Source organism: Malania oleifera, chromosome 2 (assembly GCF_029873635.1).
Source record: "Malania oleifera isolate guangnan ecotype guangnan chromosome 2, ASM2987363v1, whole genome shotgun sequence".
Lineage (NCBI taxonomy): Eukaryota > Viridiplantae > Streptophyta > Magnoliopsida > Santalales > Ximeniaceae > Malania > Malania oleifera.
In genome coordinates this window covers 137,604,380-137,617,293 of record NC_080418.1, presented here as the reverse complement: position 1 = coordinate 137,617,293, position 12,914 = coordinate 137,604,380, and the positions used below count along the sequence as shown (strand labels likewise).

Here is a 12,914-nt window from a genome sequence, read left to right as displayed (position 1 = left end):
AAACTCAAACATACTCTTATATTTACCAAGAGACCGAATTTTTCAAATATATATGCTTCAAAAATTAAATAATCAAGAAAATATATAAGAAGGCTATGGGAGTTTTGAAATTTTAAAGAATGGTTGTATCTTTTTGTCACCCCTAAAAAAGATAGTATTTTTTGTCTAAACTTTTTTTATTTTTTCTTCATAAATTTAAATTTACTTTTCTATAACTTTCTCACTCTTATTTATTGACAGTTCCTTTAATTATATTATGTAATCTCTATTATACATTATTTAAGAAATTGTGGCACATGTTTGTGTTTTATTTTTGCTGCATCTTTTTTATTTTTAAAATCTCTTTTTTTCTTTTTTACTTCTCTAGAAAATTTGAAGATAAATGTCAAGATCTCCATTAGGCTTGCTTTGCCCTATGCTTTTTGGTTATGAGTTGTGACATTTTATATTTTATATCTTACATATATGTATATTCATCGACCGATGTAGAGTCAATTCATATTCCATTTTTTAAATATAAAAGTAAAATAAAGCAACATGTACTTTATTCATATTGAAGTTTGTTTTACAAGTTGAACGTGTATAAGTAATAAATATTTATACTTTAACTTGATTAAGATTTTGATGGAATTCATAAAAATAATAATAATAATTATTATTATTATTATAACTTTCTTTACCATTTCGTAAACTTTAGAACGAATAAACTATGTTGTGTTTTCAAAATTGGGATTCTAAATACATAATAAGAATTTAGATTAGAATGTTAATTTATTGTATTTTCATTTATTTTTATTTTAAATTTGTTTTAATTATGACTTATTTTTTAAATCTACCTTTTGATGGTTTAGTGTCTGATGAGTTAGATTGCGATACTATATGCACGTAGATGCATAAACAATATATATTAGAATTTATTTTTAAAAAAATACATATTATTGAAATTTTATATTTATTTTAAAATATTTAACTTAAATATATAAAATTTTCTTTTCATTTTAATTTTAGATTTTAAATTCTTTAAAAGCATAGTACAGGACCTATTTTTACTAGTTATTATTATTAGATGACTTGAGTTAAACTTCAAACTTAAAAGGGCCTATATCTAACCAAAGCATAATTAAAATAATTAAAATTTCATAATAGGTTCATGAATTGCAACAAAATGAGCTATACAACCGGAGATGAACTACCTACTATTATATAACGAGGATAGTATATGAGCTTAGAATAGACTACAAAAAAAGAATAATATGATATGGAAAATACACAAAACGGGATGTATTTTTTACTTTTTGAGGAAGACTTGTATGAGACCGTACGTGTATATAATTTGAAATCCACTAATGAAAAGATGTCATATTAACAATGGATCAAATACAATATAGCTAAGCTTACCCACCAGATTGCAGATAAATCCATATTACCCCTATATTTAATTTAATCTACAACATGGGACTTGTTATAGGGCCAATTAATGGTCTTTGAATTAAAAAAAATTCTTTCATCTTATTGACAACAATTCTTTTTATCTTATATCTATACTTACTTCTAATTGAGAAGAGATTTTTCATTCACTTATATATTTTATTTTATTTTTTTGAATTGTTAAAATATCCTTATAACTACCTTTCTTCTCTACTTCCTAAAAAAAAAAAACCGAGCAATGATGGTGTCATAATAAAAATAAGAATATTTTTTTTCTTAAAACTAAAAAAACGCGTTTAGAACTTATTTAGCATCATTACTATTTTTTTTTTATTTTTGTTTTCTATTTCATCTCATCTTTCCTTTATTGAAACTAGAAGTACACATGCACTAACAGCTTATTTTCAGATAGATATATTAGGCCAAAAATGACAGACACCGAGGAGAATAAGTGACGGTTCCATTTGTTTAGGAAGAAAACATGTTTTTGAAAATTAATTTCCTAGTTTGATTTATTTGGCACCAAATAAAACGTTCACAAATAGAAAACTCCACCAAGAAAAATCAAGATGACTGTTTTTTTCTCCTGTTGAAAAATATTTTCCTTCCCAACCAAGGTGGGGTTGGAAGGCCATCAATATGAAAATTTGGCAACGATTGCATACAGGCCCCGAGTCTAGCATATGTATTCTTTCTATCTTGCTTGTTACAACGGCATTAGCAGGAATTTCATTTAAGTAAGCCATGGTTAAACTTGGCATTTGGATCCTCTTCTTCAATATAAAAACAATTGTATTTCAGACCCAAAACTTCTTTCTGAGCTTATTCCACCTTCTTGTTCGATTTTTCATCCTCCTCTCCTTCCTTAGACGAAGTCGCAGTCTTGGACTCATCGAACTCCATCAACTGCACATTCAAAGACAATGAAAATGGGCTGTCAAATGGTATTGAACACAATGGTACCAAGCAAAACACCTCTCACCAACTCTTATTGGTGTTTCATAATATTTTAAAAACAAGAACTTCACTCACTATTTTTCTTTTATCAGCAAAGAAACTTCATTAGATAAAAACTGGGGACATCAACAGGATGCCTTTCAAGAACAATGCAAACAACCCAAAACAAACTAAAAACACCAGTCACTGAAGTACATCCAAGAAATAAAATAACAGTGAAGGCCCTCTCATTCATCCCATATGACAACTAGAGATCATAGAAATCCAGTCATCTTTGACAGCCTGCAAAGAAAACACCATCCCATTGAAAGCCCTTCCATTCCCTTCTTTCCAGACCGCCCAAAAAAGGAAATAAGAGGAAGGACTCTCCTTTTGAGCTAGCCAGCACAGAAGCCTTTCCAGGCCCAAATCTCACTCTCAACTGAAGCTGCAATGACCCATTTCTGATTGACCAAGGAAATGGCCAAGCTCCAGAGATTCCTGGTCCAGGGGCAGTGAAGGAGGATGCGATCCACAGATTCTGCTTCTTTCACGCACAAGAAACACCTATTCACGATGGAGATGCCCTTTCTTTGAAGATTTTCAAGAGTAAGGATCTTTCCTAAAGCAGGCCCCCGGGTGAAAAAAACAAACCTAGGAAGGGGCTGCTGTTTTCCAAATGGGCTTCCAAGGAAAAGAGCTGATGCACTCCATCGGGCATAAGAAGGCCATAATTGGACTTGACTGTGAAAGTTCCTTCCTTGCTCAGGGCCCACTAGGGATTGTTGGAGTCCTGGCTTTGGACATTGTAAAGGCTGTCGTAAAAATCAATAATAGTACCAATCTCCGAGCCAAAAACATTTCTGATCAGGGGAACCTTCCAAGCGGTCTCAAGGGCTGAGCGATCCCAGTGTTGGCAAATGAGGGCATTTTTATCTCAGGGAATTCTATGAGAGAAGCAAATGAGGGGCTATGTTGGGGACCACCACACCAAAAATCTTTCTGAAAAAACACATTCTTCCAGTTTTCCGCACTGAAGTGAATGTGAGAAAATAAGTTCTCCCACCCCTTTCTGATGAATTTCCCACTTGTACCATAGCCTCAGTCACCTCTCTGAAGGCTCAACCATTGTGGAGAAGGCCATATTTAGAAGCAATAACTTCCCACCAGAAATGATTTTTCTCAAACATTAACCTCCAAGGACAATTTCCCAAGACTGCATTGTTACAAGTAAGAAGGAATCTAAGATCAAGCCCTCCCCACTTTTGCATGGATTGTTTGACAGCCCCCAACCTCGCAAGATATTTGAATTCCTCCCCGGCGTTCCCCTAAAGAAATCTTCATTGAATGCCCATCCAATTGATCAGCCACTGCACTAGGGATGGGAAATTGGCCAAGGTGCTTTTGATAAGAGTGAGTCTACCACCCACAGAAAGAGACATCCTTTTCCAGCCAGCCAGTTTCCTTCTGCCAATTATAGGATCCCAAACACCCTTGTCTCTGAACTTGGCTTCCAAAGTGAGGCCAAGGTAAGGAATAGGGAAGCTTCCAAGGTTGCAACCAAGAATTTCTACAAGGAGGGGCCAAAAACACAAGGTCCCATAGGAATGATAACACTCTTGCTCAAACTCACCTTCAGACCTGTGACTGCTTCAAAACCCAAGAAGGATGCATCTAAGGTTTAAGAATTTTTTTAAGGATCATCCTTCATTTGCTTTTGGTTATCATATGGCTTAAAACTTCTATAACCAAGATAAATAACAGGGGGAGAGGGTGTCTCCTTGCCTCAAACCATGCGAAGATCTGAAGAACTCTGTTGGGACTTGGGCAGCTATTAAACAACACAGAGAATGATGTGGCAAAAATACAATGACAATCCAATTGCACGAAATTTGCCCAAAGCTCATCCTTTTGAGGAAGCACTTCACTCACTAGTAGAACAATTAATCCTATCATTGTTAACTTCTATGGTCATACTAGACCAAAACTATCTTCATTCTACATAAAATCAGATTTGTTGAGTCCCACTGTATGATAGTAGGATCGGTGGGACTGTAAGACCCTACAATAAATTTATGTATTTTACTCTTCACTAGAAGTGATTGGAGGTGTTTGTCTTGCATAACATGCACAATAAGTGGGAAACTCAGGAATTGGTTTATTTTGTTTAGTATCTAACGAAATTATGGACTCAAAAATTTATTTTTAGTTCATTAACGTTTCATTAACTGGCTGAAACAGTAATTAAGACAGAGGATGAAGATAGATAATACATTAACGCATTTTAGGATAATAATAATGATGAGAATGAGATGATGAGTTTAGTTATGGGCTAGATGACATCGCTAGTGATCTCAGAGATGTTGATTAAGCAAATGTTGGACTTGATGACATTAATATTGTTTTGTTAAGGTTTCATGTGTTTCTTTTATATGATTGTTGACCAAGTGGTGCTAAAAATTGCTCTTTTGTTTGCTAGTATTTATTCCTTTTTCATAAGCTTGTTTGATTGAGTTAGCATTGCAACATTTGATGACTTGATAAAAGGATTGGCTGAATGGGTCAATGCAACAGATGACTTGTGACCCGCTCATTTAAACAAGGTTTGGGTTCAAGAAAGGGTGATCATTTATAATTGGGTCAATCTGAATCCCCATTAACTTAATGGGTTAGGCAGGTTTGGGTCTAGTATCTGTCAAGTTACTAATTTAATTTTTTTTTTAAATAAAGTCTAATAATATGCAACGGGTTGGAGCACTGCAAGGCTGGCCCATAAATCCCACAAGTCCACAACTCACAAGGCCCACTACTCAACCCATTAACCCTAACCCACATTCCCACAGACATGTCAAGTTCACAACACAATCCCAAATTCCAAATTTTCCATCTCTGATTACACACTTCCCCTTCCTCACTTGGCATTCCCATTCCCCTTCTCCTCTTTGGTCTTTTGACCTCCTGAAAATTGCAGATAGTATCAGAGATTCAGGGGCTCAAGCACTTGGATCTCCTCTCTCCATCTTTCCTGCAGAAGGTTGGCTCTCAAAAATCAATACTAGCACTGATTTATTTTATGGCATATAATTTTAAGCTTGGTAATTGGTAATTGTTTTTTTGGATTTGACAATGTATTGTTCATATCCTTTTTTGGGATTGTTGCTACTTTTTTTGTCCTAATATAATTTTTTCCCCGTGTTTTTAATTTTTATAAAGAAAAAAACATTTTTTATATACTTCTTGACAGGTATCCATTTACGACCCATTAGTTAATTGGGCAGGTTTGTGTTTATGTTTTACTCATTGTTCATAGACAAGTCAACCCATAAACAACTCATTAAAGTCCCACCCATTGTTCATTAATGACATAACCTATTGAACCACTTTGCCATCCCTATTTTATTGTTGGTTCCCTAAATGAGTTACTTGTGATCTTCTCAGTGTTTTTTCTGGAGATAAATAAGAAAATTTTATTGATAGAAGGAAGAATATAGAAGGATGACAAGAAATCCTCCTCAACAATACCAAAAGAACAAAAAACAAAAGAAAATAAAAAGAAAAATTAAAGATAAAAAAGAAGGTCAAACTAACGCTAATAACCAAGTTTTGAAATTTATGCATCACACCCCCCAAAAAAAAAAACACACTAACTAAAACCACATATGCTAGTCTCATGTTCCCTGGTCCACAAAGAAATCAATATCAAATAGTTTCATGATCCTGATGTCATGCCTACAAGAAAAATCAACAATCCAAAACTGCAAGATATGGACATCATATGTAACATGGGTCAGGGTGCAACATCAGGCCCACATCTTTCTGTTGTGTCAAGCATCGAAGTGCCAAATCTGCAGATGCAGACACAAATCAACAGTACCATTGTTTTCTCTAGTAGCACATTTCAAATGGAAATTAGGTATATATGCAAAATGGGGCCCTAACATTAATATTTCACTCACATAGACATACAAATAACAGAAGGCAAATTGAAAAATTGCAAATTAAAAAAAAATTACAGCAAATGTGAGGAACTGCAAATTAGTTTTGCTTCCCTTATAGGACATGCCAATCAGGTAGGTATCCAGCAAACAGAGTCCATTGCAATCCAACATAAATGCATGATAATTTTAAAGACCAATGTTGTTGAAGTCAGGATCTTACCTCGAGCTGTAGGGAGTTTTTGGGATCGAATGTAATATTAGATCATAAGATCATAAGGTTCTATGGGCTAGAAAAACAACATTAATTTTTTTTTAAAGAAAAGTGTCAATTTAGCATTTTTAAGGATTTGCAACAATTGCCAAAGTTAGCATAAATAGGATAAAAGTAAAATAAAATATCATTCTCGACATCCATTGCACATTTTATTTTTATGGTCGAAAACCAATTTTGAATTCCATGCCCACATAATAAGATTTATGGATTTTTTGACTCGTCTAAACAATCCAAAAACAGAACACCAGACTGATGCCAAAAGCCGAACCCTGCTCCAACCCAATCAAAAGAAATTATGCTCTAGTTGAAAATTCTAGGCTCTTGTTCCCAATGAAATACATCACACTACAGCAAAAGTAGCACATCCCCAAAGAACTTCCCTTTCCTTCCCACTGCCTGAGCCCTTAAATTTCTCTAGAAAAGAAAACAATTTCTCCTCCTTCCCAACACCAAAGCCCTTAAAGCTTGGTTCAAAATGCTATTTAAAGGAACAATTCAAAAAATATATATATACATTCATCACACCATTTCAGAAAACGAAGACAACACATCTAGATGACAAAGCTTTGAAGGGGCTTCTAAACTAGAAGCATATCATTTGTATTAATACTACAGAGGATTGCACGAAATGAAGCTCCCAAATTTTTGAAGTAGTCTTAACTTTCCAAATAAGAGATTGAAATGTTAACTACTTCATATTAAATTCGGTGGTAAAATAATCAAAAGAAGATTTACAAGAAAATTCTCCCAAAACATCCCCTGCAATCATGGCTGGGAGAAGTATGAAAAGAATCAAGCACCAATAACAGCTGAACAAGATGGGTTGTTTCTCTCATTCAAATTCTTTCTAAAGAAGCAATACAAAATGGAATCCCCTGCTCCCCATGTGAGAGAAGGAAAATCTGAGGAATAAATTTCCCAGGGCTTGCATGAGTCCCATTGACACTGATCTTAGCATCCCACCCATTCTGTTGGATTCCATAGTAGCTGCAGATCACCTAATGCTGAAGGCAGTCAGGTTCTAAAGGAATCATTTACCAACTAAGGCAATGCTCACAGAATCTAAGGGTCTGTATAGTTGTGGATAACAGTTTTCACTTTCCATTTTTGAGTCTTCAAAAAAATCACAAAAAGTTAGATAATTTTCTATTTTTACAAAATTTGCATGAAATAAATGAACAATAATAAAAAAATTTGGCACTATTTCAGTGGAAATAGTTTTATTTTCCATTTCTGATTTTCAAATAGTGAGAAACATGCCACCTTGTTTTCCAATTTTCCAAATTTATATAGAAAAGTTGGAAAACATACTTATTATTATTTTCTAGATTCCTAACTCCTACTTTGGGTCTGGGAGCATGGAATTCAGGTCTTGGACCTTAATTTGTGAGGATTATGTATATAGTTTCTTCTAAATCCACACAAATTCAAATTCAAGCACCAAAATCCATGATCCTAAATATTACCTTATATAATTTTTGGAAAATTTAAAAACAAGTTATCTTTTTTGTAATTATTTTGAAATCTAGAAATAAAAAATAAGATTGTTTTACACATTTAAACAAACTCTTTATTTTCTTAACATGACTCTTGAAAATCTAAAAAATAAGATAAAAAATTTATTATTATTTCGAAAAATTAAAAAAATGGAAAATGGAGAATGTTTTCCACAGCTAAAAGGGCTCTAAGTTTTCCAGACCCAAAAGTATTTGCTGTCATGTCTAAGACTTTAATTTAGGAAAATAAAATATTTAAAAAAAAAAAATTGGAGAAGAAAGAAGGCTTGAGATTTAAGAGAGAGGAAGCGAGACAGAAAGATAAAGACGTAAGATAGTACCAAAAGAAAAGAAAAAAATAAAATGTGCACCAAGATCTGATTGGTGAGAAGGTGAAATTGATGAGCACTAATGAAACAAATCTATAAAAAAGAGGAACTGTGTAAGTAACAAAATGACCTCTGATCAGAATGACACTGTAAGACTTTATTTTCTATCATGCACCACCAAACAAATTTATTTCTATCATCTTATCAGAGCTCAGAAAGGACCTTTATTTCTTTCAGCACAAGTTCAGGCTCACATATTTCATTAGGCTGTAAGGTGTTAGCCAAAATAAGAGCTATTAAATCACTTTTTTTGCTAACCTCAAATTCTACGACACGTGTAGGACGAAGGATTTCATGATCCTAGGACTCACTCAAATCGGGATCCCACAGGGATCTTACCACTGAAATATTTTTAGTAAGAATAAGATTTGCATTTCACAACATTCATGGCACGTACGCATGCACAAAACATGCAAAACACACACAGCACACAAAAAACAGATTGGCCAAAATGATTAAAAAAAAAAAACACAATAAAAGGAATTATAGACAAACCGGTTTGACTTCTCCATTCCATATGCAGTGCGCAGCCAAAAATCCAATGACAGCTGGTACAATATATAGAAGTGCAGGCTGGAAATAGAGATACAATAACATCAAAATTTAATGAAAATAACCCATAAAAAGAATACATGGAAAACAAAGTGGTTCTGGATAATTTTAGTTGATCATACTACATTCAATTGTTTTTGTCTGGGAAATCTAGATATTCTAGGAACTTAGGTATTTTAGGATCCTTCTGCATATTTCAGCAGCTTCTGGGTTTTTTTGTAATTTTTTATTTTTCAGTTCATTCATTTTTCTGCACTTCTACTACTGCCTTCTTCTAGGCAGCATTAACAATTTTCCCCCTTTCCGGTGCTATTTCATCCATCCTCCGATTGTGCCACAATTTTTACCCACAAGTGAACTTTGGGCTGTGGATTAAATGGACTCTCTATGTAGGAGTAAACCTTGGATACAAAAAGCAATGATAGAGTGGCTCGGTTGAAGTTGATGGCAATACAGATAGTGAAGAGAGAGAAGAGAGAGGAATGCAAGTCCCAGTGAATTAACTGGAAATTCCTTAGATAACTAGATTTTCCAAACCAAAACAAAAGGTCAATTTTTCTATAGCCGGTCTATGGCATATGGATAATTCTAGTTGAACATATTCTACTCAAGATTTAGAAATTAAGGGTTTGTTGGGAAATCGAGATATCTCAGGAACTAGTATATGAGAACTATGGGGTTAAAGGGGTATCAAGACAGATAAAGCTAATGACTTCTTAGATTGTTTCTTTAGGAATTGTAAAGGCTAAAATCAATTTGGTTTTATGCCTGAGAGATCTACCACAAAAGCTATTTATCTTTTAAGAAAATTAATGGAAATGTTTAGGGAAAAGAAGAGGGACTTGCATATGATATTTATTAACCTTGAGAAAGCATATGATAGGATACCTAGGGAAGTTCTATGGTGGGTTTTAGAAAAAAGGGTATATGTTGTAGGTATACCGATGTCATTAAGGATATATACGATGGAGTAATGACTAATGTAAAGACTATAGATGGAGAAACTAGAGAATTTCCAATTACCATAGGTGTACATCAAGGATCTGCTTTGAGTCCTTATCTTTTTACTTTAGTGATGGACCAATTGACTAGGAGTATTCAAAAGGAGGTTCCATGCTGTATGTTGTTTGCAGATGATATTGTATTAATTGACGAAACTAGGGATGGACGTAGAGGCTAAGTTAGAATTATGGAGAGAAGTTTTGGAATCTAAAGGCTTTAGGATAAGTAGAAATAAAACAGAATATATGAAATGTAATTTTAGTAATGATAGGAGGAATATTGGAGTCAAAGTTAAACTTGATGATGAAGAAATAAATAGCACTTGTAGATTTCGATACCTTGGATCTATTATGCAAGCTGAAGGAGAAATTGAAGATGATGTAATGCATAGAGTTAAAGCAGGTCGGGTAAAATGGAGAAGTGCTTCAAGTGTGCTATGTGATCGTAGAATACCCTTGAAATTGAAAGAGAAGTTTTATAGGACAGCTATAAGACCAGCTATGCTATATGGATCGGTATGTTGGGCGACGAAGAAACATAATATCCAAAAAGTAAAAGTTGCCAAGATGAGAATGCTTAGATGGATGATACTATAACATTGAAAGATAAATTAAGAAATGAACATATTCGTGGTAAGTTAGGTGTAGCTCCTATAGAAGATAAGATAAGGGAGGGACGACTCAGATGGTATGGACACTTGCAACTTAGGCCACATAGTGCACTTGTGAGGAAGAGTGACTTAGTTACTATGGGGGGCAGTAGAAGGGATAGGGGTAGACCTAAAATAACGTGGGAAGAGATAGTGAGTAAGGAAATCTTTGAATCTATCAAAAGAAATGGTCCATGATCGCATAAATTGGCGGAAAAAGGATTCATATAGCCAACCCCACTTAGTGGGACTAAGGCTTGGTTTTGTTGTTGTTGTTGTTTTATATTGTCAATGTTTAGGCTACAATTGGTTAGAATCTTTTTCTATTTTCCTAGTAATTTCTGCTTTCTTGCAGATGAGTTGAACCCCTTTGGTGCCCTTAGTGCCTGTGTTTCTTTTGCCTACCAAGAAAAGGGAAAAACAAAGGCCAAGAGGCACCACAGCTTATTAGAGAAGGAGACAAAAACACAAAGTTATTTTCTAGATTCATGAATATACACAAGACCTTTCCTCTGGGGAACTGACGTAGGGAATTCTTTCTCCTCCCTTCTTTTTTCTAGTTATGGGCATCTTGCTTCTTTTACGGTGGGAAGAAGAATTACGAAAGGAAGATTGGAACTGTTGGTCTATGCCTTCGGTTGTACCTAGAACCCGGAACGTTTGGAAGAGGATTGTCGTACTGCACGTGCTCTAAGATGTGGAAGGGGTATACTTATATAAATATATTGGTGAAAAATATGTGATGGAACTTGTATATTTTAGGGAGGATGTTGAAGTGCCTCAAAATCTAGAAGACATTCTTCTTTGAAATAGAATAATAAGCATTCCTGAACGAAAATGTACCAAGTTTTGCAACATTTGTACAAATACGTGGTTCACTAGGGTGTTAGCATTTTCTAGTAACCATGAGTTATCTTATTAGGAGCTAAGTTCAAAGATAAAGCATACAGGATCCAACAGTCAAAGCCATATTTGAAAAGAAGTTAGCAAGATGAAAAAGGAGTTACTTGCCTAATGAAGGAGGCTAACAATTATCAAGAGCACACTAAACAACTGTATTTTCATCCCTCTTCTCAGTGTCATATACAGTGGCTTCAGAGATCTATGAAGGATAAGGAAGATCTTCGAACAAGTTGATAGAAGCAAAGTATGGGATATAACATAATAGGTGGATGAGGGTCCCAATGGGGTGTGGTGTGGGAAAATATACGAAAAGGCTGGAAAGCTTCCTCAAAGTAGGTTTGCTTTGATGTTGCAATAGGAATATGATTCTTTTTGGCATGACAGATGGAGCACTATCTCTAAAGAGCCAACTTCCTGACCTGTATTTGTTGGTTGGAGGCAGATGCTCTGATTAGCACCTACCTGCTAAATTAATGCATTTCACAGGTGAAATGGTGTGAGACGAGCCTTTCATGAGAAGAGCACAAGATCGGGAGCTAGAGATTTTTGCAAGGTTTTTCCAACAAACGGTATGGAAGAGAACAAATGGGGAATGCTCTTAGGTGAAAAGGTTAACAAAGTGGCTACATTGATTTTAAATCTTTTTTCTGGGTTATTCATATAAGCAGCAGCATAGAATAATAGAGGGAGTTTTTCCCTAGAAATTCATTTGGAATACAAATGCTCCCAATAAAAGTCACTTGTTTTGATTGGGAAGCTGCTTGGGAAAGATCCTGACACTGACAACCTGAAGAAATGGGGTATCATGGTGGTGAATATGTGATATTTGTGCAAAAGAGAGGCCGAGGCACAATCATTTGCTTTGTTAGCTGGGAGACAACCAAAACACTAAGGAGAGAGAGAGAGAGAGTACATTGTCCATGACATGTGTAAGTCGGTACCATGGGAGAATGTGGGTGTGAAGGGACATTCATGCTCAGAGAGAGCAGAAAAAGCTTATCGCTATTTGGTATCACTGTCAAAAATTATGAAAAAGAAAACCAGAAAAGAAAACAAAAAACCCAAAAAACCAACAACCTATTTGGTTAGGGCCCGTTTAGTTGTGAAAACATTTTTCTTTTATAATTTTTATTTTTCCCAAAGAATTATAAATATTTTAGCTTATTTTTTAGTTTTTCAAGATTTGTAAAATATTGAGTTAGTTTATATGAGAAAAACCTTTTTTTTTTTTGTTTTTAGATTTCAAAATAATTACAAAAAAGCCAATTTGTTTTCCAAGTTTACAAAAATTATATAAAATAATATTTGATATCATGTATTTAGGGGATTGAACTTGAATGCGTGGAT

General features: G+C 34.5%; 1 protein-coding gene across 1 annotated transcript in view; it reads right to left on the bottom strand.

The window, feature by feature from the left end:
• Nucleotides 1–1,987: 1,987 nt before the first annotated feature.
• Nucleotides 1,988–12,914, bottom strand: part of LOC131147886 (signal peptide peptidase) — a 33,322-nt gene continuing 22,395 nt past the window's right edge. Inside the window, exons 11-12 of the mRNA XM_058097525.1 lie at nt 8,957–9,034; nt 1,988–2,334 (exon numbers count right to left, since the gene is read on the bottom strand). Of these exons, the coding sequence (XP_057953508.1) occupies nt 2,251–2,334; nt 8,957–9,034 (162 nt within the window). The 3' untranslated portion in view covers nt 1,988–2,250. The remainder of the gene's footprint in view (nt 2,335–8,956; nt 9,035–12,914) is intronic.